The sequence below is a fragment of the Vipera berus genome, assembly GCF_964194415.1.
Source record: "Vipera berus genome assembly, chromosome: 3".
Lineage (NCBI taxonomy): Eukaryota > Metazoa > Chordata > Lepidosauria > Squamata > Viperidae > Vipera > Vipera berus.
This window is the reverse complement of record NC_138204.1, coordinates 69,054,851-69,082,380: the sequence shown is the minus strand read 5'-3', so window position 1 is coordinate 69,082,380 and position 27,530 is coordinate 69,054,851. Positions and strand designations below refer to the sequence as shown.

General features: G+C 36.6%; 1 protein-coding gene across 3 annotated transcripts; it reads right to left on the bottom strand.

Moving 5' to 3' along the window:
* ATG4C (autophagy related 4C cysteine peptidase) lies at window positions 1-23,936 on the bottom strand. 3 transcript variants are annotated; one of them, XM_081325790.1, is made up of 12 exons: window positions 23,887-23,936; window positions 20,999-21,075; window positions 19,691-19,822; window positions 16,254-16,337; window positions 15,466-15,699; window positions 14,655-14,982; window positions 12,703-12,773; window positions 10,542-10,678; window positions 8,538-8,616; window positions 7,771-7,847; window positions 5,225-5,344; window positions 1-2,167 (listed from the first exon to the last, which is right to left on the bottom strand). In XM_081325790.1, the coding sequence occupies exons 3-12, from the start codon at window positions 19,776-19,778 to the stop codon at window positions 1,997-1,999; spliced, it is 1,389 nt and encodes a 462-aa protein (XP_081181916.1). In that variant the 5' UTR covers window positions 19,779-19,822; window positions 20,999-21,075; window positions 23,887-23,936; the 3' UTR covers window positions 1-1,996. The 3 variants fall into 3 exon arrangements, with proteins under 3 accessions (XP_081181916.1, XP_081181917.1, XP_081181915.1); XM_081325791.1 differs by lacking the exon at window positions 20,999-21,075 and having other exon boundaries at window positions 23,887-23,899; XM_081325789.1 differs by lacking the exon at window positions 23,887-23,936 and having other exon boundaries at window positions 20,892-21,068.
* Between the last annotated feature and the right edge of the window lie 3,594 nt (window positions 23,937-27,530).

Below are 27,530 nucleotides of genomic sequence, written 5' to 3'. Positions count from 1 at the left end.
TACTGTTAAATAATAATCTTTACTTACTCTTCAGCTTACAATTACAAAAGCATCACTGGTAAAAAGTAAAAATACATTTGACCACAATACTCTGCCTAGAATTCCATGATTACATCCATTAAACATTGTAGGGATTGACACAAAATAACACTAACATTTTGATTCCCTGGTTCTTTATGCACATTAAGCTTAGGTTTTTTAACAACACAACATTCTAAGTATTGGTTTCCAACAAACTGGTATGCTCTCTTACAAACTAACCAATTCCTTTATCTTAAATTAGTTAAGTGAGGATCAGTTGAACCACTTCATGGTCCTTGGGATACTTCAGTCCTAGGCTCTTATCAAGCATTATCAAAAATATTTTTAAAATACCCCGTGTACCTTAGTAGAAAGACAATAGCATTGCAATGAATCCTTTTGAAGTCAAGAACTGATCTGAATTCAAAAGAGAAATTGTGGGGAAAATGGAAATATGAGAGAACAAGCCCAAAGCATCAACAATTAACCATATCTCAACAAGCTCAGTATCCTTTTATTGCCTGCCATTATATTGGCCTACTAATAAAATGTTGCTCCTGTATATACATTTTAAAATGTTTTAAAACATATTTGATTCTTTCAGAACATATTCAATAGATTTGAAGGATACTCAAGGAAACATCATTTCTCTTCAAATGCTACCATTTCCCTGAATCTGTTGGAGCAGGCGGATACAGTACCACAAAGATCACTTTGATACATCTAAATGCTACTTACCTATTAGCTAAAATGATCATCCTAGCATATTTTTTACAGTAGTGCACTCTTAGGACAGATGGTCCCCAGGATGTCACCTGCAGTAATTATACTGCTTTAAAGAAATCCATGCAGTTCAGTGTTGATTTGCAAAGCAACACTGTAAAATGGCTATGTCAGTGTATTTACTATAAATGCAGACTATAGGATTAGAGATCCACTACAGTAGGTAGGACAGCTCAGAACTGACATCTGTCCTTAAGTCACCTGCCCTAAACAGGTGTCAGAAGTTCTTGAGGCATTTCTTGACTTTCTAATGCCCCTGGGCCAGGAAACATACCTATTGCTATAATATAAGGTGTATCCCTTTTTTCTGCTGTGTGATAGCACCGGTCAAAGACGTCTGGTGCAGAAACCAAATGTATGGAAGATGCTGTACAATTTATGAAGTATGCTTAGAATGGGCTAAACCTGACTATTATGCTGAGCAAATTGTTAAGATGTGCCTGAGTACAACATCAACATTGAACACTGTAGGCCTTCAACATTGATTGTCTTTTATTGTCTTTCATTAAGTTTAATTACTTTCACAGTACAGGTTCTGGGTTCCTTTTAGTTTATTCTTTTAACCACCAGGAACAGAATTACTCATTCCTAAGCTTTTTGACATATTAATTATAAATCTGTTCTTATTAATTATATGCCAATAGACGCTTTGTTTGGTAAACTATACATTTTTATCAATTAAAACTAATATTTAATTAAAGGGTCCATGTGATATGGCTTTATGTGGTTCATATAAGGAATTCCTCCTGTTCAATTTTCCATCTTTTTTACTTTTTTTTCATTGTTACTTAGACTAACAGAATTTGGACAGTTTGGGCTTAATATGTCCTGGAATTCAGCTGCTGGAAAAACTGATGATTCTAATCTTGCAGGTTAGACTTGAGTCACCACTGAGTGTCTATTCTGTGTCACTTGCCAGCTGAAGTATTGTGCATGGTTATGCAAAGCAAAGATTACTGGGCAGTGGTGCCTAGTCTTAAACTCTAGGATTCCTTTTGTTGGAAGTCAGAAAACAAGTTTTGAAAAACTGATCATTGATGATAGTCCTTAGTAGTCTACTGCTTATTGCCACACGTTTTTATTAATTACTTTTAATTGTGTTTATGTTGCCTGTAGCTTTTAGTTAAACCATTTTGTAGCATCTGTAAAGACTGAGCATAAAATCATTTTCCATGAATAAATAAAAATGTCCTCATAGCAAGACAAAGTCTTCATTGTTAAAACACGCCAACGTTTTGTGTTCATCTTCGGAGAACATTGTCTTCTCTTCCTGGACTGGACTCGCCACAAAATCGTAGTCTCTGGAATGTCCGTTTACAAAAGTAAACAAGGGATATTTCTCTTTAGACGAGGATTTCAAAATCTACAGTGAAATGTATTGGAAAAAAGAACATGAATTAGAAGACCAATGCCAAGAGTCTAAGCATATCAGTTTGAAGCAAAATGCACAATCGTTTAATGCACATCTTCCTTTCAATTTTATTTGTTTCATCTCATATTCCTCCTCATGTTCCTCCTCAGCAAAGTGCACACTGTAAGCCATATTTATAATGACAATGAAGTCAACAAATATTTCCCATTAAAGGCAACATTTAATCACTTCTTGGGCATGGCAAAATTGAATCAACAATATTGTCACTCGTATTTACTATTCTGCATCGGCTTTGGAGGCTGCTAGAATTTTAATCTAAATTGCATAAATGGTTTCAATAACTTATAAAACTAAATTAGTCTACAGATAAGGAGCATAAGGGATTGGTCAAATCTATATCCGAAAAATATTAACAGCAATATTAATCTGAAAAAAATATTGAAAAAAAATCGAACTATTCAAATGGGATAAAATGTTTTAGAAGGAACCAACATGCTCCTGGAAAATTGTCTGAAGGTAAAATCCAATTCTATGAATTTTATTGGGCTCTTCAGTTTTAAACTTCATTCCACTATTCTTGAATCGTATCATCCAGATAATATGGAAGTAGTAGCAGGATTGAGGAATAAGAATAAAAAGGAGAATCGGAAAGGGAAATTTTTAAGGTGGAGGTTGATGGCAAAGGATCTCAAGGGACATGATAATTAGGTACAGACTTTTTATTGCTTGGCTACTGGATCAATTCAGTTCCCATCAATAACAAAAGTTCATGGCATTCTGATGCCTGCTTGGTAGCCTGTGAAATTAGCTGGTGGCTAACCCCTCCTATTAATTGACAGGTGTCTTATAACTTGACAGCCGCCACCTATTAAGTGTCTCTCTACCACGTTACTCTTTGATCAGGGATAGCTGCCACATTACAGATCACTTAGCCAGACAATGTAAATTGAGTTTATTCTAGCAATACATGCTATCCGAGTCACAAGATGAGGCTTCTACTTTCTTCAGTTAATTACTCCATCCTATAAATATTAAGTTTAAAGAAAATGTATGGCAACTTAGGACAGTACAATATTCAGTAGCTGCTTTTATGGAAATAATTGTACTAATATTTCATTCTCCCTATACTGATGGCTCTTAAGATACATGACAGCTTTATAAACCACCAATGATGTGAAACTCATTTACCCAACAGAAAACCACATTAATGGTCTCTTTTTGACATTCTCCAAACATTTGGCACATAGTTCTGAGTTTCTCTGGATTAAAAATATCCAGGCTATAACCTGGCTTTCAAAAATGAAGCAAAGAAATGTGTCCCCCAGGATGAGAACACAGTCCTAGCTGTGGCTATGATTACTTTAAAATAAACCCCAGATCTGATGTTTTTGCACTTGTAGAATAATTTTTCTTTTATTAAGGCACTCCTTAATAAAATTAGACCTTTCTATATTTCTGATCAATGGCTGGTTTCTAATACAGCTATTTTTCTCACACAGACGATTTTAGAATGAATCGTATATAAAATGTTATTCTCCAACCAGAAAGCTAGAAAAACATGGGGAAAAAATTCTGAGGAAAAGTAATTTTAAATGTTGCTCCCTTCCAGAGACAGAATTCTCATATCTGAAAGCTAGTGGGAGTTTGCCAGTACAAACTGTAAGCTTTAAAGTCCCTAATTCAAATGTCATCTCAATAATGAACTTTCCAGTCCTAAATAGGCACTTTCTCTACCTCCCTACACCCCAAGAAGTTCTATTAAAAAAAGTTAAAAATAACTTTACCTGGGTTTTTTCACCTGTTTTTTAAAGCATACATTTTACTTCCCCTCCCTCCCCCCAGGTTTGACAATATATTGATTTAAATATCAAATAATTTAAAAAAGCAAGTCTGAATCGGTGTGAGATACTAAAAAGTACTCATAGTATATTATTTTGACCTTTGCAATTTGGCTTCTTAATGCTTAAATCTAATAAATAAGTAAACATAATAGCTCTGAATTTTATAGAAGTGATATACCATGTAAACTGAAAGAAGAAAATAAAAGTACAAAATTAAAGTCCATTTAATTGTCCCAGAATTCTCTAATACAACTGGGCAAAATAAATCATATATGACAGCTTGAGGAAAATGAAGAGATTAGTAGATATGAAAAAGCGTGGATAAAGTGAAAATGAAATATTTTAGTGCAAGAATATAGTAGCAGCTTTCTTTCCATGTCTTAAGTAAAACTATTTTAATTTTTTTCTGAATGCACTAAAACAAATGCTTATGTGGTTCTGGGAAATACTTACTTTTAACGTGGCGCTAAAACACCATAACGATATTTATTAAAGTGTAAATGTAATGAACATACTTCAACTAATGAAGAAATAATCTACAATTTATTTGATTTAATATTTCCATTTAAAATCCTCCCAGAGAAATTGATTGTCACAATACACTTCTTCAGGCTCTAATGACTGGAAAAGGGATTATTTTTTTGTAGATATATTTTTGTTTAAATGCTGCCACCTGGTGGGATAAACCTCGACTTGCGAGGGAGAAGGATTGAATTAAACCAGTTTTACTCAATCTGGAAGCTGCTAGATTTGCTAGAACCAGAACACTCAGAATTCAAAGCTGCAGCCCCAGGACATTTAGAGGGTACCATGTTAGGAAAGACTATCTTACGGTATCAGAAATAATTTAACTTGGATGAAATATCTTCTACATTCATATTCTGTCATAATACAGTCACTTCAAAGTGCACTTTAAAATGTAGTTAAATTTCAATAAGAGAAAGACATAATGCTCTGCAAACATATCAGTTTTTGCTACAGTTACTCTGCTTGTTACTGAATCCTTTACTTGAGACTTTACTAACTCACTTTTGCAGGTTTTATTTGCAACAATTTAACAGGATCACAACAAGCCAGAGTCGAGGTTATTTTGGGGTAGTGCTGTTCATACTATGACAGCAATTTAAGTTCTACTGGTATAATTGAAATGAATAAAATACAACCGAGCAAATGAGAATGACGTTGTTTTCTTCATCTAAATATTTACCTTAGTTATTTCTTCAGCAGCTCTTTCAAAACCTTGCATGTCAGGACAATACAATCCTATGGTACAACTTGGATCCATTTTTTTAAACGACATCTTCTTTGGAGAAGGGCAATGGAAAGACTGCAAGTGACATATAATCTTTTTAAATGGTTAATAAGCATCAGAAAAAACCTATGATACAAATGTCCCTGGGTGGTTAGCAAATATTTATATGCAACAGATGGTTAGGCTTTCAACAGGGGAAAAAAAAGTTATGCTACCCTCCGTTTGCTTCTCAAATAATATTTCAGCCACCTACAATGTGGGATAACATTGAGGTGGGGGAACAGACATGCTGGCAGAATTCTTCAGAGTGTGTGTCTTGATTCATTTTTTTCCATTTTTCTTCCATTATTCAGTCCCCATTTAAATGTGCAAACTGTTATTTTAATGCTCGCTATCAATGATAATGTTTCTAGTACAAGATATTTAAGGCCCACTCCACGTTCTCCTCTCTGTGAAAGGGAGAATGGAATCTGGAAGTCTTTTATTTGAAATCCCAGAGATTTTCAGCCAATCAGTAAAGGCAGTATTAAATTAGAATACTGGACTAAAAACACAGCAGCCAGCAAAGATTTCCTAATGGAGTGGCAAACTTCCTAAAGGACATTTTGAGATTTTTTTTTGAGAAGCTATTAATTACAGTGAATTGGAAAATAGAAATAAAAAAACACAATTAGCACAATGAGGGAAATGCTGTATATACAGAAATCAAATTAGTTTCTCATTGTGTAATGTTTCTGTTACATTATTAATATGTAGTGATAATAATTGCTACTAATTGATATGTTTTTGGATCAATCATTAATGTAGTGGGTGATTGAAAAATTATATTAATAACCTATACTTTCCATTTGTACAGTGTACAGTTGACAGAGTACCACAAGCCTGCAATAGGAAAACTAATTTGCTTCTAGAAAGAAATTTGAATATTTTAGCTACTTTAGAATTTGCTTCATTATGTGATCAAATGCTATCTGGTTTCAGAGAGATTTCTTGCACTGAAAACTAAATTAGCATTTTGTCTTCATATCTCAAAAAGTTTAGATAGCCATTTCTTAACTGTGGCACAGAAGAAGCTGAGATGATTTCAAAAATATCTGAAAAACTCAACGGTTGGCAGACTAATTTGATATATATGCCATTATTACATTCAAATTCAAAGGTAATTGTGCAATTTAATTCAATGAAGTTTTCTGGTGGAAATATCTAAGCTTGAAAAGCTACAAATAACTGAAGGACAAACTTAAGTTGATCAACTGAGATGAGTCCATTTTTTTAGTTTTAAAGAGAGAAGCAGGATTGCCCTAGAACTTAAAATTCACTGCAAAGAGTATTAGAACAGCCGGCAACATAGCTGGGGACAGTTCTCTGAGGCATAGTATCAAGGAGATACATCAGCACCACTATAAGATCTAAGTGAAGTTCCGCACTGGGTCTTACTAAAAGCAGACCACCTCTATGCAAAAATTATGAAGTAGAATCATAAGCCAATCTTGTACAATTTTCCCTGTACAAATACACCCACAAATATATACACATTTCAAAGGACACAATATACACAAGACTCTCCGTCCCATCTGTTCATGGCCTACTCCCATAGGCCAAAGATCTCTGCATAACAGAGGCCTGCACATTTAATGTGCAACTCAGCAACTACCAGTCTGGGGGCAATGAACGGAAGCAACATATGCATTAATTGGTAGATTTTATATCTACAACTTTGTTTGGAGACTTCAGCAGGTAGCACTGCTTGTTTTCTTGCCTAGTACTTTCCAGCCTTCTACTGAGCATCTTTGTATCAGTGAGGAAGAAATAGCTTTCCTATTAAAGTAATATTAGCACTTGGAGCACTTGACTTTGGGTTAAAACATTTATGAACGTATTTGTGTCAAACACCTGGGAAGACTCTCATCTCTGTTGTTGTTGTTGTTAGCTGCGAAGTCGTGTCCGACCCATCGCGACCCTATGGACAACATTCCTCCAGGCCTTTCTGTCCTCTACCATCTTCTGGAGTCCATTTAAGCTCACGCCTACTGCTTCAGTGACTCCATCCAGCCACCTCATTCTCTGTCGTCCCCTTCTTCTATTGCCCTCGATCTTTCCCAGCATTAGGCTTTTCTCCAGTGAGTCTCATCTCTATTGCAGTGCAATTGGATATCCAACATTTGAAACTCTACTAACTGCAGCACAGTACAAACTAACCTAGAGGGAGGAAAGTCACGGGATAGAGACTGCGCTGCTAACACAACAGACTCCTTGTAAGAGGTGGGATTCTCTCAAGTTAAAAATGTGAGCCAGGCAACCTCCCAAAAAACTATGGAGGTGTATTTGATATTATATATAAAGGATCAACATTTGACAGAGGTGGATCTCTTTTTCTTTTCTTTTCTTTTCTTTTTTTGGCTACTCTAGATTTAAGAGGAAGAGGAGGTGGAAGGGGTGATTTAATAATTAGTGTTTGGTTCATCCATGAAGAAAACAGTCCTGTTCTTTATCCATCCTACCTCAAGGGGGAAATCCTTTACGCTGACATCTACAAAAGACTGGCAATAATGAGGATCCATGTAAATCAAGCTGTCGTCTACAAGGACAAAACAAAAGACAAGTAATTCAAAAAACACCATATTATTACACTGCTTACAATCCAATTTCTATGCAGAACAGGAGGAGGTGGGGGGGGGGAAAGAGTCCCCTTAGCAAGTCACTGTCTGCCAGGGTATATTCATTGACTTGAGGTTTTTGCAGGGCGGATTAACTTCTGCATAATCAAATATGCTTGTAGAAGCAGAATTTTGATAAAGTGATAAGACTGTCATTTAATTTTTGGAGATAAAATTACTTTTACAAACACACAATTATATACACCTTGATTTTGCCTATGAAAAATGCATCGTATTTCCTCATCGTGACAAGGAGAACATACTTGCTTGTCATTTGGTCATCAATTTGCACCATTTAAACTACTAAAGGATAAATACGTAACTAGGATCTGCCAGGTAGTAAGCAGGGAAAGGCTCAGGGAGTTTGATGGAAGAGATAAATTATGCCTTGTTTGTGCAACAAAGAAAATTATACATATTTTTACAGAATCTAATTATAACGTGGGGTAAATGACAAATGACTGGACTTTGGTGGGTCTGATAAATTAATAAAGAAATCTCTGCTGTTTTAATCATTTTTCTTTCTGCGGGGGCTTATAATAACTCCAAAGGTCTTGGAACAGAGATAGAGGGACACACACACACACACACACACACATTAAAACACTAACCTTGAAATCCAGCAAAGTAATATGACTGCTTAGGTTTGCCTCCGATAATGCCAATGCAGTAGTCGAGGCTCAAAATTCCCTGTTTTATAAGAGTAGATTAACTGAAATTTAGACTTTTATGGCAGGAGATTGCAATGTAACAAGTTTAGACCTGTGGCCTTTGATTTGACAACAATGCAAGCTGTTTGCAAATCCTTCAGTGCGCAAACAGGAACTCTTTATTTTTGGCTGATAAAGAATAATGAAGTATTCAATATGCAAATGCCTATGTATAAATAGAATCTTTTACAAAAGGGAATAATAAATCCTCCATTCACAAGCTCTGGATTGCACCTTTTTAAATGCAACAGGAAATCATAGAAAACATCCTAGGGCAGGAGTCTGCAACCTTGACAACTTTAAGACTTGTGGACTTCAGCTCCCAGAATTCCTCAGACAGCATTATCAATGTTGCAGACCCCTGCCCTAGGGTAAGACCATAAAATAGAGATTTGTTAGCCCAAGAATCTGTGGAGTTCTGGCCCCTGTAATAGCTATTAATCAAAAAAGGAAGTTACAGTCCATTTTATCTTTGCAGGCTATAGATGAAAAAGATCTAGCATCTGTTAAATCTGTCTCCACCCTTTTCCTCCCATTCTCCTCGTCACCATCTTCATTTCTTTGACTGTTATCCTACGGGATGCTAATAAAAAAAAGAGTATGGCATTCTTACAACTTCTGTCTGCCTTACCATTCTTTTAATTCCAGACTTCCGGCTCCTAGAGAACCAAAAGATTCTTTAGATACGTGCTGTCTTGCTTTCATTTAACAGAATAAGCCCACTTTTAAAAAAAAAGACTAAAAATCCAAATATAACAGTTGGCAAAATTGCTTTCTCCCAACTAACTTGACCCTTTCAAGCAAATTCTATTAGAATATTAGGTTTTCGTGGTGCTTATAATTATCAAGCAAAATATCAACATATGCTGTAATTGTGTGAGTGTTACAGCTCTCCTTGTCTTACATGATAGCTACTAAATGATAGAAAATGCCAAATGGCTCCTGTTGTATTTTCCTGTTGCATCTTCAACAACTCGTGAATAACGACATGGCTTCTTACGTGAGAACGAAAGTGAAGAGTGTTTTTTCTTCTTTCCTGTTTATTTATAATATTTAAAGCACATTCAAGAATTCTGGACAATGTACAAAAGAGTCAAATCCCAATATTAAACCCTTCCAAGGAGATTGAAAAGTCAGAAGAATCCCTGCTGAAATAGCTTCTATGCTCTCTCTATCCTTAGGCCTCAACTGGCTCGGGGTATTTTTACAGGGCAAGGTTAAATTATTTTCCAAATTCATTTTTAGAACTCTTTTTTCAAAGGATAAGGGGGACGGGGTTGCAGGAGATAGGAAAGTCTACAAATAAACTGACAGAAGGATATGAACTACCTATATAGTAAAGAACTTAGACTTAGTAAGGCAAATAATTAATAAGACCAGATACACTGAAAGAAGGGTACAATCCCCTATTTTTTTCACTACCAATAGTTTTCTAACTTAATTTGCCCTCTATTCCCAAATCCTTGGCTCAAGAAGCAAAACACTTTGCCGAACCTCTAATACGAATCTGTGTACCTAACAAATGCACAGAGTAGTCTTTATCATTCAATGTGCCCAAAATCTAGAACTAGAGGTAACAGAAACATCAATTTCAGAGATGGCCCATTGCTGATGATACTGGAAATAATAATCTTTACATTTTATGGGGGGGGAAAAGTTGGAAGCTATCTGATCTCTGAAGGAATCGCCAAAAAAGTGTGAAGCAAGTTCAGTTTTTATGGTGAACTCTGTAGCAGGAAGACAGCTATTTAGGTTCTGGAATAGCTGTACTAGCTTACTTTTAATACTTAGGATTTTCAATCATGACCGTATACTGAAATTTCAATTATTAATAGGTTAATTACCACTTTCAATCTTCTTGCCATTTAATGTCCCACTCTGAAAAGTGACTGACTCATTTCATACCTTCACAAACTCCAAGTATTCCATATTGGTCCGTTCACCACCAAGCCTGACGGGAATTAATATAATAACAGATTTGACGCTTGTCTTTTCAGAATCCATGAAAGAGCAGAGAGCATCAATAACATCCGACTTGTAAACTTGAAAAGAGAAACAAAAGTAAGCAAGCTTTATTGAAATGCATTTTAAGTGTAAACTGAGTTGCTTTGTCAAGAATATAAAAACATCTTTTAGAATAAATTTGTAGGCAGAAAAAACATCTTGTCGTTTCACTTTATTGGTGTGCACTGATGTGTGAAAATGCAACAAATGCCACCAACCAGTGATGGCTTTAGCAGAGACCTGCACCATGCGTATGTGTGTTGAGACTGACAAGATGGCAGATGAATGTTGCTATACAAGCCCATTCCTTTTGTACTTGCATGCAACATCGACCTACAAACAAAATAGACAGGGTTGTTTGATTTGCGACAAAAAAACCTTGCTGACTTTGACACCCAACCCACATTATTTGCAGATACTGCTGGGATTCTACATTAAACATTTCACCCCTAAAATTGGCAGCATAATTATTGTATGTAGGCAAGACACGAGATAAAAAAATAATAATAACATATTGCAAGAAAAAGAACGAGTCCAAAACAGAGCCAATGAGCTTAGAAGACCATTTTAAGACCAGATTTTAAAGAAATTGAGAGCATGCACAGCCTCTAGGCAAATCAGAATGTGCATCCACATTCAGTCACATTTCTTTTTCAAATATTATTTAAAAACTTAGAAGTCCATGCAGCAATTATCATTGTTTAGGACTCTTAAGCCCTATGACATGTTGCCTTGTTTCCAGACATTGGGCTAACCCAATGGTCTCTGCCTCCTTCAGAAGGCAAAAAGAAACTAAATTCTACGAATGCAGATCCTGGATTTATCCCCTTGTGTTTCACAGATGTCATAAAGGATAGTTAATACTCCATAAGAAGTGTAGGTGACACTGTTCTGTTCCAGCCTATGACTGGCCCTGTTTGTGTGACAGAGACAACCCCTTTTTCCTTTTGACAAATTAGTAGGCTGGAAAAAACCCAACCCAAATTTACAGTTCCAAAATGATCAAGTCTTTCAAACAAAAAAGCAGCAGAATATTTTCTTCAATAAATGATTCAAAACATCAAACAAGAGTCAACCAGATTAGCAAGAACAGACCAGGATTCTCTTCGAATGTCTATCAACAATTGCCTTCAGCAACCAGCACTGCCCACACCTTCCCCTTTTATTATCTGTCCCAAGGCGTGGCTTCTCAATGCCTTCTCCTCCTTTCACTGAGTTGCCCCATAGATTTTCTCTGCTCTGCTCTGCTGGATTGCCTTCTGCTTCTAGCATCTCTGAACAAATTCAGCTGTGACTCCTCTGAGTCCGACACCTCCTCCTCACACAGCTGAGCCTCATGAGGAACACGACTGGAGGGGCCAGGCTGAGAGTCCTGCAGTGCATCAGAGCTTCCCTCCGACACTGAAGGCTCTCCAAACCCCTCCTCCTCCTCCTCAGATTCCTCAGACTCAGCTGCAGGGAGCACAGACTGACACTGAATCACAACAGACACAGGGAAGTTTCTTCACTAGGAGTTCAGGCATAGCTCTGTTTTGAGCTAAAATCGGTGCCTTCGGGGCACTTATAAACTCACTGTTGGTGTTCACGCAACATCCCACGTTCCACCCAATGACTGTTAAATGGTTAATGTGATCCTAATGTACTTTACTTTCCTAAGTAAAATAGCAGAAGATTTGCTAGCTTTTTCAGTCAAACACTGAAGTGACCATAAGCTCCTGCTGAATTTATTTAAAGTGTTTTAATCTGTTTTGAATAGAAAATTCTGTCAGATGCAATTTTATAATGGCTTGATACAGAAAACTGTAAGTGTATACTTTTCCCTTCGTAGTCTAGGACACATACAAGTCTACAAGACTAAGTTTGTAACTGCAAGAATATAATTCTTTAAGAATTATATAAGATGGAACACTCCCAGTCTAGTTTTAAAAGACAGCCTTACACCAGGAAAAGCTATTCATCTGACCTAGGAAACTTTGATTCTAGTATTACATTTTTAGGCTCTCGATGAAAGTTTGGGAAATATTTTGAAGAATGATCAAGTACATAATACACTTTATCTTACCCGTACAGTCTTGAGCAACGTAGATGGTTATTCCTTGTAATTCTGGGTCCCTTGCTTTTTCAATTGCTTTCCTAAAGGTATACATGACAGACACATTTCAGGTAAGCCACAAAAGGAATTAAAGCTATACAGTCCTCAGGAAGTGTTTTTTTAGAAAAAGCCACAAAAGTTTGAAAAGCCAGCTTTAAAAGATTACAAATGTAAACACATGTGATTTAGACTGTAAAATGTGATAAAAGAAAAAAGGGTTTTTTTTAAAAAAAGGCCAATACATTATTAGATTTATCATGTTGTATCCATATATGTACAAAGAAACAAAAAGTAGACATATATACGTACATACATATGTACACATACATATACTACAGACATAAAAGCAAAGATAGTCAATCAATGAAACAATCCCAAGGTAAAAATCTAAACATACAACCTGTTTCCGTAAATGGATTTATGATTTTAACGGCTTCCATGTCACTATGGATAGGTTTGTTATACTATTTGTTATAACAAAACAATTCCAAAGAAGCACAAGTTTTTATTTTTAACTCTAAGGTTGAAGAGGGAAAGAACAGGCCTTCAATGAAAAAATGGCCAATGAAATTGTTACCAAAAACATATAATATGACAACTGAATATGTAAATTATCAACCAAAATTGTGGGAGAACAGTTAACAAATTTCTGTGCTAATTTCATTAGTTACTTTTACAAATGTAACAGGCTACATAAATAACTTCAACTCTCAGACATTACATTATTTTACCAGTTTCATTCAAGGAGACTGTTCTTGCTATACAAAACCATGCGCACCCTGCATTTTTTTGGGATTTTAAATTTTTAGAATGTGATTTACTTGTTGGGGCTAATTTAATTTAATTTATTTTTAACCTTGTATATTGTGTTTTAACTGCCCTGTACACCGCTCCGAGTCCTTCGGGAGAAGGGCGGTATATAAATCCAATAAAATAAATAAAAAAATAAAATAAATAAATTTTCACAGATATTTAAAATTACACCTGGATTTTAGATTCTTCTCATTAGATGACTGTAAAATTGCAAAACATAAAACTATAAAAATAAAAATATTGTCCAAAACAATGGTATATAATCACAATCTATACTCCAAAATTTGACTTTCATATAAAAAGACTAGGCTGAATGTTGGACCCTTTTTTTTATTTAGATGTAATTATTACTAACCCTATACACTTAACGTCTCATGAGAATATATTGATATGTTTGAAAATATAAGTTTTAATCTGACAGTTCAATTACACTATCAGTATATTAAAACAGGAAGTCTACAATGTAGGTATATTTCAAGGTTAAAAGAGGTGCTAGTTTTTATAATACATCATTAAAAATAGTGTAGTTAAAGGCTAAGTTTGTGATGCATCTGGTTAAGTTTCTCATCCGGAGGCCCTACGGGAACATTTCAGGAATTGGAAATTGGACAGAAGTTCTTCAATACTTTCATGTTCCTGCGACATTTTTTCATGATTGAATTATAAATAATCAGGTAAAAAGTAAAGGTAAAGGTTCCCCCCGCACATGCATGCTAGTCGTTTCCAACTCTAGGGGCTGGTGCTCATCTCCATTTCAAAACCGAAGAGCCAGCGCTTGTCCGAAGATGTCTCCATGGTCATGTGGCCGGCATGACTAGACGCCAAATGCGCATGGAACACTGTTACCTTCCCACCGTAGTGGTCCCTATTTTCCTACTTGCATTTTTACGTGCTTTCAAACTGCTAGGTTGGCAGAAGCTGGCATGAGTAACAGGCGCTCACTCTGTTACACGGCACTCGGGATTCGACCCGCCAAACTGCCGACCTTCTGATCGACAAGCTCAGTGTCCTAACCCACTGAGCCACCGCGTCCCTAAATAATCAGGACACATTGTTAAAGGTCTATTTTTTAAAAACCAAATTTGTTTTGTCCAGAGTTTTGTTTTTACCTCAAAAGGTGCGCTACCACTGCTGGCCCATACCAGTCTCCAGCTATTTTTCCAGAGTTCTTTCCATATTCTATCAGCCGATGCAAGCCAAAATTGGCAAATGGTGAATCGCCAAACCAAGAGATAATTCTTCGGTGATACTGCTCATCCACACTTTCTTCAGTTCCCTGCTTGCGTATTGGACTTTTAGGATGAGTTGACTGGCTCCTGAATTCTCTTTCTCCTATAAGTGATGTTTCAAGAGATGCTGTGAGCTTTTTTACTGTCTGACTTGTCCATGATTCAGATTCTGGATTCTCAAGGACAAAGGCATTGGCCCAAGTCCAATCTGTGATAGGATTAAAAACATTATAGCTTAGTGAAAGTTAGTTTGTTCTGACATTAAGTTATTTAAGAAGATTTCTACGTCTTTGTTGTCTCGTTTCATATTAAATATTAAAGTTAGTTATTCCATAAGCAAATGCTGCATATGGATAATTTAGCAATTCTACAATAAGCATTTCAATTAAATTAAATGCATAAATGTACAATAATATGAAGCTTAAGTCAGCAACGCAACAACATCCGCAAAACACCCATTCAAGAGAAAAAAATTATGGTAATTATTGTCAAATATTTTATCCTTATAATTTCATATTAACCAAGACAGTTAGCATTAACTGTCTATGAGATAGTACTAAGATTTAACTGAAGTTAAATAGTTTATACTTCAATTCTTTCAGAGTGTTGGTTAGAAACTCTGATATGAGAAGCCTCCTCAACTGTTTATCAAGAATAAACACTTTCTTTCACACAAATCTTGGTAACTTACCTCTACCAAGAAAGTGGAGAATAAGTCCTTGAGCCAGAAGCATTTGGCCAGTCCTCAAAGTACAGCCCCAGCCACAGTCTGTGGTTAAAACCGAACCCCTGATTTGGGGAAATTCTTCCCTGTAAGTCAACCATATTCTAGAAATAAAGTCTTTACGGAACTCTTCGACATTTCTTGAAAAGCTTTCATCTGTCATGTCATCACAGGAACCATTTGGTGACTGGTCACTGGGCTCTGTAAGAGAGACATCACGCATACATGTTGTAAAAAAAATGAAAACATGGAACACATTATCCCCAGTTTACTAACATTGTACATCCTATTGTAAGAAAAGGCCATTTTCTATAACTGTAAATGAAAATAGCTTTTACAGATGCAGCCACTGGAAGAACGATAAAGAGTTTTCAGCAAAGAGCAAGGACATGCTCTTTTAGCAGAATTCAAGGACCTTGTTAAAAGTCTCCGCATTCTTCTCTTCATAAGATAAATAAGATTCAGATAAAGCACTGCTTTGAGTTGATTATAAAAGCCGTCTTAACCCTACAAACCCTTCTTGGGAAAGAACTTTTCCTCCTCAGAACAGATTCAGTGATCACCTTAAGGAGTTGTGTATGTTTCCAACTTCTTTTGCAGTTCCCCCCCACCCTCAGGAGGTGTGCATGTATCTGAACTGATCTAATATTCAAGTATTTTCAGAAGCTCCCGCAAAAATAAAATGCAAGGTTTTGTTACATAAATGTAAGAACCAAAACCAACAGCCACTTGGATTTAAAATTAGGTACACATACCATCACTCTTGAAATGGTAGCATTTTCCCAGCAAAAAGACAGGAGAATTTCTGCTAAAGTAAGTTTTGGTTTTCAGTACCCAGCCTACAAATAAAGACAAACACAGATTTTTTTAAAAGCTGCTCCATCTAGATCGAGTAAAAAAAAATGATTAAGGAAATTAAAAATAGGAGCTTTCCATTTTAATCTGAAACATTCTAGCATCTTTTAAAGATGGGAGAGAAGGAAGGTGTGGCTTAGTTTTCAAAATATCATAATTAAGCCTCAAACCAACTTAATTCTCTAAACAAATATTTCTTTCTTTCATTCTCTAAAGCAGTTTCTCTTTAAAAAAATTAAATTTTAAGAAATATTAATTGTAACTATACACACACACACACACACATATATGCAACCTTACATAAAAACCATATAAGTATTTAATAAAAAAATCCCCCCCACCGATGCTCACTGTCATGATAATAGCCACAGAATTAAAACTCTGCCCCTTTTTATATGCATCATGGAAAAAGGGTGTTGATTGCATGAGTACAGTCACCATCTTGATTTTTTATTTACCCCATGCCCCTGTCTCAATTACTCTAAAGAAATGACTAAGGCACCAGACTAGAAACTAGGAGAGACTGAATTCTAGTCCTGCTTTAGGCATGGAAAACCAATGGTGACTTTGGGCCATCAATCTCTCTCAGTCCAACTTGCCCTCATAGGGTTGTTGTTGTGGTGGGAAAGGAGGAGGAAGGAGTATGATACCTTGAGTGCTTTACAAAAATAATAAAGGCAGGATAAAAACAGACAAACAAATAAGAGAGAGAGAGAAATTAAAAGAGTGAATAGATTAAAAAGCCTCTTGGGGAGAAAACCTGCAAATGAGCAACTAAGCAAAAATAATCAACCCCCACAAAAATTCCATTAACAAATATGTTAGACAGTTGGTGCATCAAGGTCATATTTTGTTGTTTTTAATTCTTCGTTATGATTCATAAGAACATAGAAAATTGTCTGGTCTCGCCTCTTCTTCAATACAAAGCTAATTCAAAGGCTGAAAGTTTACAAATTTCATCAAAACAACTTTTATAGTCTAGCACACAAAATTTATTTCAGGAGTAAATAGCCACCTTTTTGTAACAGTCCAATATATCAAAAGTTCTTTATGAATTGAGACATTTCAAATTTCTAGTACATAATTTACTATTTTACTGATACTTTTGTCTTGTAAATGTCTGTCAAGTTACTGGTTCATTATAATAACTTCTAACTAAAAAAGAATTACAAAACACACTCATAACATGACTACCTAACTTCCTTCAAATTTATTGCATCTTTGACATAGAAAAGCTGACAGCCATCCTTTAAAAACATTCTTGGATTAGTTATTTATTTATTAAATTTACATGTTGCCTATCTTGCCATCAAGCAACTCTTAATGTCCAATAAACCCAGAAAAAATATATATATATTGCTAAGGTCATTCACTGCTCAAAGTAGGATTCTCCAGTTCTACACTCCATTTTTAAAAATATATTATCCACATTTATTTCTGTAATGTTTTAAACTTATGCCACTAATAAATCATTGGTTTAATGAGGAATACACACTGAAAGCAATGTGCTGCAGCCAGCAATTACAAAAGCACTGTGCAGTCTGGTGTATTCCCCATTGTATGCCTGCTTACTCTCTTATTATCCCTTCCTTTCCAATCTTTCTCCTTTGCAACAGGGGAAAGAAAAACTTCAAGTCAGGTAGAGGACAGTGTGTACTCACTGTAATGGCAATCATGTGAGTGAGGGATACTGCAAAGGTCGTAAATGCAGGCATTGGCCATATTTTTTTCAGCGTGGCATCTTCAAATGGTTGCTGAACCAGGAAGTTAGTAAACAAAGAAAATCTGAAGCTGGTTAAGAGTATCTATGCTTGAATAGCAATCACCTCAAAGTGTTGGATCAAGGAACTCAGACAGTTAGGCAGTTAATAATAGCCTAATCAAAGAATTACAAAGGAGAAAGCATGTCCACCAACACTGACAAGACAAGCTACAAAGAGCAAACCCCGCTCCCTTCTAGCATCAAAGATGTTGTCTAGCTGGATAATGAAACCACTGCAAGAAAACAACCAAACTCAGAGAGGATCAAAGACTCCACCAGTTCAACCCTAAGCTATAAATATTCTCTTCAATTAGTTGTTGTTGTTAGTTGCGAAGTCGTGTCCGACCCATCGCGACCCTATGGACAATGTTCCTCCAGGCCTTCCTGTCCTCTACCATCTTCTGGAGTCCATTTAAGCTCACGCCTACTGCTTCAGTGACTCCATCCAGCCACCTCATTCTCTGTTGTCCCCTTCTTCTCTTGCCCTCAACCATTCCCAGCATTAGGCTCTTCTCCAGTGAGTCCTTCCTTCTCATTAGGTGGCCAAAGTATTTGAGTTTTAGCTTCAGGATCTGGCCTTCTAAAGAGCAGTCAGGGTTGATCTCCTCTAGGACTGACCGGTTTGATCGCCTTGCAGTCCAAGGGACTTGCAGGAGTCTTCTCCAGCACCATAGTTCAAAGGCTTCAATTCTTTGGCGCTCAGCCTTTCTTATGGTCCAGCTTTCACTGCCATACAGTACCCAACTGTTAATTTCTTATGAGAACAAGAATCAAATTTAATTTTTCCACCTATTGAATATTGTGTGAACATAAAAACAGTCTTCAAAAATAGCCAACTTCCTGTTATGATTAGAACTAAGAACGTGTTAGGATTGCAAGAGTGCAAAGTAGTAATCTTCACGATGGTAAATAATCAGTAAAAGTCCTAAAGGTTACATCTGAATCTGAAAGCTTTAGACATGGCCTATAGAGATTTTCCAAATTAACTTTTTTATTAAAGCTACTAAATATATGTGGACTAATCATATTTATTATAGTATGATTATAGTTACATTTTTATTTAAATCCAAGCTTCTTTTTCATTCTGATTTTACCTATATTTTGCATAATACTAAGTGCTGAATGACTGTTCTGACAAATCTGTGCTTTCTAACTGATTTTATGTCATGCTTGGCAGCCATTTTGTGAAGGCATCCAGAATTTGTTCCAAAATTCCAAACATATTCACCATCCCCTAAAGGTGGGGATTCCTGCTCTACACTAGCTCCTAGTGTTAATTTCAATACGACACTAAACTGGATTAAGTAAAAGCAGAACTGAAATATTTTACTCACTTGGCTGCTTATGAGTTCATTCAAACTTAAATCATGAAATTGACTATTTTTCTCCCTCATTATCTCTTCTGAACAAATTCCCTTTCCTTCTCTTGCTGATGTGTTTCACCTGAACCGGCACTAATAACCTTAGCATATTTCAGTCATTTGAGTAAATATACTATTGGTCAGCAAAAGCTAACCTGCATTATTTTGCTAACTTTTTAAGTAAGACTTAAAAAGTCTATTACATTTCACTTACCATATTTCATATTATGCCATGCAGATACAAACTTTGATTTTATTTTCTCTACTTCATCTGTTCCAGTGGCCTCCATATTCAGATTCATGAGGAATAGCCATCACTATCTCAAGGACCTTAATGATTTTGTTCCTGCAAAAAGAAAGGAGTAAGACCAGCCATCATTATTCAGAGCAGAACTGGATGCTTGTATTAGGTACTTGCATCCATTATGACCAGGAAGGGAAATAAAACCTCAAGAACATCCACTTGCATAGAGAAAAGCAATTGTAAGTTCTATGAATAAATAATAAAAAGCATTTGATTCCAAATATACAACAGTAAAATTATCATGCAAAGCTAAATAAAACATAATGTCCTCCAACTGCTCTCTACTCCACAATAAACTATCCAGTGTGCACGTATGTGTGGTTGTGCAACTGAGATCACCTAAAGGCTAATTGGAAGGCAGAGGAAAATATTTGAATTGCTGTACAAGGAACACCGTTTTATATTATGCCTATTCGGTTCACAGCAAAACTCAAGGCTTATCAATATTAATGCTCTATTTTAAAAAGTTGGGTTCTATCCCAATCCAAATTGTATGAAGCAGGTTGAGATGCAAATAAAAAGAACGTGCCTAAAGGAAGTATGAAACACAAAGAGACGGAAACATAAACACTTTGTTCTGCAAGACTAGCCCTAAACAACTTTAAGAGAATGAAAATTACCCCACATCCAGATATGTTATTGAAAGTATCGGGATTAGCCTTTCTACTTTGCTAAGTCATCTTTCACTCCAAATATTTACCAAACTGATATGACTTTTCCTAAAGACTGGTCCTTTTGCTAAGGCACAAGAAGTGTCTCTTACTCAAAACCATGTGGCATGAAAGCCATAAAGTGCATCAGCATCTTTAAAAAAAAGTTGTGGGGGGATTGACTTTTGTATATTCATGGTTTTGTTGTGTTAATAGCAGACAACCATTTATCTCTCTGCTGAGGTTCTTTTATTGCCTTTTTCACATCTGTCCAGGACATCCACTTGATCACTGGTCTGCAAGTCAAGCAACCTGCGAAACTGTTCCTGCTTATTTTCAGAGATGAAATAAATTCACGCAGCCTTAAGTGATCTTGTGCAGAAATTTTCCTTTTCCCTACCGATTTAAATATATTTTCAGTTCCATTAACTTTATTGTACAAAATGTTGCAGGATTAATACCTGATTTCACCATTCCTTAGACAAGTTCAAACCTAATGTTTCCAGTTGTGCAAAAAGTGTCTGGAGAACTCTTAATAAGCCTTGAATAGCCAAACAAAACTCCTCACTTCTCGTATTTGCCAGAGCAGGTTCCTCAGCTAAATTGTCCAGTGTCCAAACCTCGAACTGGAGAAAGTACAGTAATCTAAGAAAATTGGAGAAAGTAATCATGTTTTACTTGATTACTAGATTTTTATTCCAATTTGCTAATAAATGGGATTTGCCACTTACAAAATAATAATCCAATTAAAATTAGCAATAGAATATACTTTAATACATAATACAATATTAAAAATCATGTGATCCAAACCATAATTCAAGTAATTCAGATTATGTTAAAGAGAAAGGAGATGAATTCTGCAATTTTGGAATGAAAGATAAAATGGCCATTTCTAGCATGCCCCAGTAACCCGTATATTTAGAACAACCTGATTTGCAAAGTTTTATATCTAGACTTGTTCATAATGATCTAGAACAGATGGTCTATTAAGTAACCTGGCAAGTCATTTAGGAGTGTAAAAATTTGAAGTGAAAATCATGAATTGATTCAAATGGCACTGAATACCTGTCCCCCCACCCAGACATTGAGTCTAGTAGGGATACAACCCCCTGGATGAACCTATGTGTTTCTATATTGCTCCTTTGGATATTTGAGTATTTTGTAGTTAATTTATTATTTATTTATTATTGATATACAAGACATTTACTGAAGAGGGAAGCTATATAGATTAGATCAGGGCTTTTTTTCTCATAGAACACTCAGAACAAAGTTCCGGCACCTTTTTTGGATGGAACCTTGTAGAGCAGGCAAGGCGGGTTGTATGACATGTGTGAGTTCCGGCACCTTTTTCTTTTACAAAAAAAGCACTGGATTAGATCATAAATCAAACAAAGCATTTGCAACTCTTTAAATGGTCAGTATACTCCTCGTGATTAGATCTTATATGCTCTTTATGTATAATTTCCTTTATGTCTTACAGAATTCTGCAATCAGCAACTTTGGACTTGGCTATTAAGAGCAGCAAAAATTCCATACAGCCAAACTGATGGTAAAAATCCAGTGATTAAAAAAAAACCCCAGCTAGTGTGAGTGTTTTGCCTACATTGCTTTATTCAGGAACTTATAGATTGATAATGCCTTCCAATTGTCTTCTCAAAGCAATATGCAATATGCATGCGATCTGTAATATGCAAGCAATAGTTTGGGAGTTAAGCAGATCATACAAAAGGTGATCTATATGCAAACTTAACAGAAGTGATTTTGAAAGTCGGTCTGAATGCTGACACCAAAGGCAATTAATTCAATTTGATTTTGCATCCTTTTTGTTAAAAAAACTTAAGATAGCCACCTTCAAAAAGGAGAAAGACCACTTAGTATGAGAGAAGACAAGATTCGAATTATAACTTAGTAGCCTATAATCTTACATACATTTCCTTGGAAATTAAGTACTGTTGGATTCAATAACGTTATCTTGGAAAACACAAGTATGCAATGTTTGATTACATTGTATGATTACATTGATCACTGCAGTGCATTCTTTTTAACTTGAGTAGCCATTACTTATGTCCTGAAGCTTTATAATTAATTTTAACTTTCTCTTTACATGTTAGATCCAAAATAAGCACATTTTGTCCAATGTATATAATAATCATCACATTTAAGATACAACATATAAAATTATAGAGTGTAATACAGAGGGGAAAAATCAGTTTTTGGAATGCTAATTCACTTTTGGGTTGAAGTAATGGAAAATTTAAGGGAAAGATATAGTAGGGACTGAATCTGGACTTGTCAGGCCTCTGTTTTGTTCTCTTTCCAAATCCTGCAATGAATGTCAATAAAGCAAAGAAAGGAGAAGCCCATCTAATACATAATCAACAGGAATTAATGTGAAAAAAGCCAACTAATCTTATATTCATTGTACTCTATATGTGATACTTGTTTCCATCCGATTAATACAAGTTCATGTTAGTTTACTGTGAAGATCCAGTGAAGATGACAACTTGCAAACTGTTATAAATCTAATGTCTCCTTGGCTCCACTTCTCCCAAAATTCAAGGTAGGTTTGTGGTGAGGTGTTTTTTGCATTAAAACAGCACGTTTTTTGCTAATGATTTGATTTATTTGTGGGCTGAATGATAATAGGCAATAAACTCATAGCATTTAGCAGAATATGAAGAAAAACAACCGTGTCCTACTAGTGTCTTGCCAAACAAGCATTCTAAATGAGATCAAGCCACTTCCCAATCTTTTTTTCAAAAGCATTTAAAAACAAAAACAAAACACGCACCAAATGGATTTTCCCCAGCTTCAAATTGAAATTCATTCCTGGAATTACTGCTCTGTAATTTCCAGATCCGACCATCTTTGCAAAAAAATCGGAGATCTTCTAGTTTCAATTTCAACTGAATTCAATTTCAATTGAATTCAGTTCTTACACACAGATACACAGCCCTGAGTTAAACCCGTTCAGTCACACACGAATTACTTCGCTTTTGCTCCATTGCTACACGTTGCCCCCAGCCAAGTCTCCAGATGATCAAAACTTCTATTTCAAACCCCTTGACTTGCAAAATAAAAGTGATTTTGACGACTCTCGGTACCTTTTTTTAAAAAAACCACCACCACCACCACCAATCTTTCAGACCTTTCCTGAATAAGGAAAAAAAGAAAACTTTCTTCGAAATAGCATTTTTTTCCCTGCAGAAATGTCACTCTCTCTCCCGCGGTCCATCCGAGCCCCACGATCTCGAAGATTATTAATCACCCCTTGCAAAAGAGTCTTCCACGCACCGGGAGCTTCGCTCGGGGTTCGGAATCGACTGTTTCCTCCCGAAGAGAATCCCGCAAAATTCGAATCCCGCTCCGCGTCCAGGACACCGGAGCTAGCGTAAGGCGAGGAAGATACCCTCCCGCCCACCAAAAGCTAAAAAAAAAAATCCTGTTTCGACTTACCACCGGATTCTTTTGACCCACTCCGGCTCCCGTTACTTATCCCCCTAGAGGCGCTGCTTCCGGAAAGGGAAACCAAATTTGCATGTCCAAATAGTACAGTACACTGTGTTACCATCATCTGATTCTGGGGGAATCCGACGTTGCGGCCGTCTCATTTGATACCTAGGCACGGACTGCATGTCCCAGAAAGCATTGCACTTTAGGCGGAAGTGGGCCCTCGGGGAAGAACTGCTGTTTGGGAAATGTAGGCTTCCAGTTTAGAAAAGTTGCAATGTTGGGAATCCGAGGAAATGGCCTCTGAAAAATCTAGTTTTTCATAATTTGTGCAATCCGCTGGGTTTTACGAATTAGGGATTTCTAATCGGTCGTACATTGCCACCAATTAACTAAAATAAACTCTAACCTTCTCTTTTAATAGGTTGAAGATGAGCATTTTCATGATAAAAACATTTCTATGAAGTATTAGTTTGTATAATTAGTTACAATACAAGTAAAATTCAAGGGTTGAGGTTTTTACACTGTGTCAAAAGTCCAGAAGTATCTACCCTAAATCATAATGAATATGGCCTAAATCAGAAGAAACAAGTATACAATCAGATAGTTTTATATATGGGAATAAACCAGTGAAATCAGAGGAAACGGGGAATACAACAAAGAAACAATATCAGAACAGTCTGGCCTTCCCTGTTCTCAGTAGGGACACTTGTTGGAAGATAGTTATGATGGATGATGTTGTCACAGGTGAAAGTGGTTTCTCTGCATTGATTTAAATAATTTTGAATATTAAACCTTAATTCAGAGTAATACATTTAGCATATTTTAATAGTTGCCAGTAGATGGCTCTGTTAATGTAATGTCTGGATAATTTATGTTATGGCTGTGTTTCTTGCCATAATGTATTATTTATTTCTTTGATTTACATTCTAGTACATTTTTTGTACAGAATTCAAGGTGACATGCACAGAACGTCTTCCTCCTACTTTTTGCCACAATTCTAAAGTAAAAGTAATCTATCAACTTCACCTGTATTATTTGAAAAACAGAGCCTAGATATGGTGTACCTAACCTATGGTGTAGTTGTTATTGTTACTATCGGCATCTATACAAGCATTTATAAATGCCCTAATGTAATCCCTTCTATGAAAAACCATGTCTGCTTCTACTCTTGTTCAAACTGTCACTGTATTCTTTCTCTTATTGTATTTTTTTAATTTGTCTTTCTCTGCATTCTGTTTTGTATTGTGAACTGTCCAGGGTTGTTTTGGCGTTGAATGCTATCAAAATCAAATTAAATAAATAATAAAGAAATGATGAACTGAGCTTTACACCCACTATTTGTCTTGTATTAGTTGCTCATTAAGTATTAATAATCTACTGTAAGTTAATAAGTTCATAGGCACATGGAGCCAGTATCACAGCAAACTTAATCAGAGAATGATGCACACTGATTTCATGTTTGAGTTTATGTAAATAAATGTATAAAATCATATAAGGGATCATTTACTTTAGTTTAGTTTAGTTTATCACGTCCCAGCTCTTGCTCCATACAGTAATCAAAAATAAAGTATCCCCAGCAGGTTCAGTGCATCCTGTGAAGGGAATAGTTACTCTTTTCTTAGATTTTTCTTAGATACCATTTGGCAAAATATGATGTCCTATAATTTGCATTCATTATTTTTTTGTTCTGTAAATATAGGCAACAGACTTATAATCTTCTGATGTGTGATGTCTTTTCAGGTATGTCACTTTATTTTCTCAGGCTAAAGGTAAAGGTAAAGGTTCCCCCGCACATACGTTCTAGTCGTTTCCGACTCTAGGGGCCGGTGCTCATCTCTGTTTCAAAGCCAAAGAGCCAGCGCTTGTCCGAGGACGTCTCCGTGGTCATGTGGCCGGCATGACTAGATGCCAAAGGCGCACGGAACGCTGTTACCTTCCCACCGTAGTGGTCCCTATTTTTCTACTTGTATTTTTACGTGCTTTCAAACTGCTAGGTTGGCAGAAGCTGGGACGAGTAACAGGAGCTCACTCTGTTACGCGGCACTCGGGATTCGACCCGCCAAACTGCCGACGTTCTGATTGACAAGCTCAGCATCCTAACCCACTGAGCCACCGCGTCCCTTTTTTTCTCAGGCTAGCCATACCTAATTGTTTGAATATCTTTTAGAGTATTGGATTTAGTTCCTAGTTACTGGTCATCACTTATCTTCTCTAAATCTGATATAGTTTGTCTCCTTAAAGTGAGTCCTCAAAGCTGAACATAATATTCAATATGGAGTCTATTGATTACAGAACAAAATGGAATTATTATGTCCTGTGATGTGGGAAATATACCTTTGTTAATAAGTCTAAATACTGCTGTTAGCAAAGCTAGTATCCTCGTTCTATTTTGTGTCTATATATTTGATTTTTGTTTCCTAAATAAATGGCTTTGGATTTGTTTCTCTTAAATGTAATTCCATTCTTTTCAGCCCATTCTATCACATCAAAATTCTTTTGAATTTTTTATTCTTGCCTCTCAAATATTAAAAATTCAGTTTTGTGACCTTTGCACATTTGCTATGCATTTCCTCTATCTTTTCATCCAAGTCGTTAAGAAAAGTGTGACAATGCTCAAGTCCAGCACTGAAACTAGCTTGCACTCCACTTAAAGCTAGTCCTCCTAGATTCACAGCTATCCTTGGAAGATCACATAGGAGCTGTGACCAGGGGGGCCTTCACTCGGGTTCGACTGGTGCGCCAACTACGACCCTATCTGGACCTGGATGCCTTACATACAGTCACCCATGCACTTGTGACCTCTCGCCTTGACTACTGCAACGCTCTCTACATGGGGCTGCCCTTGAGAGCCACTCGGAAGCTTCAGCTGGTGCAGAGTGCAGCTGCACGAACACTTTTGGGGGCTTCCCGATACTCCCATATCACACCTCTCCTCCGTGAGCTGCACTGGCTTCCAGTTGCCTTCCGAGTGAAATTCAAGGTGCTAGTGATGACATACAAAGCCCTACATGGCATGGGTCCGGATTACCTACGGGAGCACCTACTGCCAGCGTCAACACCCCTCCGTCCTGTGCGCTCCCACAGAGAAGGCCTCCTCAGGGTGCCACCGGTCAGAGAATGCCGGCTGGTGGCCCCCAGGGGGAGAGCATTCTCAGTGGGTGCGCCAACCCTCTGGAACTGCTTGCCTACCGAAATCCGGATGGCCCCCGACCTTCGCACCTTCCGGCGCGACTTAAAAACCTACCTGTTCCAGCAGTCCGGCCTGGCCTGATAGCTCTTGGGGTTTCATTTGTTTTTTTACTATTGTTTAACTGTTTACTTACCTTGCTCTGTACATCGCCCCGAGTCCCTCGGGAGAAGGGCGGTATATAAAAACAAACAAACAAACAAACAAACAAATAAATAAAGCACTCTCTGGTTTAACATTCTTTCATATAATAGTCAAGCCAGTTTGTTTCAGTTTTCTAGGCAACACACTTCAGAGTCATATACTATATTTCCTGACTTATTTCCTGCATTAAATGATGCCAAGCATTGAGGAACATCACGCTATATATTCTTAATTCCCTACAGCAAGTCACTTCATTTTTCATAGTATGCAAGATTTTAATTTCCCTCTGACATACCCGAAGTTTTTAACGTCCCTG

Bases quoted from the DNA above. Each gene is read 5' to 3' on its own strand.
- ATG4C (XM_081325790.1), bottom strand. From the start codon at position 19,778: ATGAATCTGAATATGGAGGCCACTGGAACAGATGAAGTAGAGAAAATA. The intron at 15,700-16,253 runs GTATGTGTACCT...TCTCTCTTACAG, and splicing joins CTACCATTTCAAGAGTGATG to AGCCCAGTGACCAGTCACCA. The intron at 2,168-5,224 runs GTAAATATTTAG...ATTTCACTGTAG, and splicing joins CTGCTGAAGAAATAACTAAG to ATTTTGAAATCCTCGTCTAA.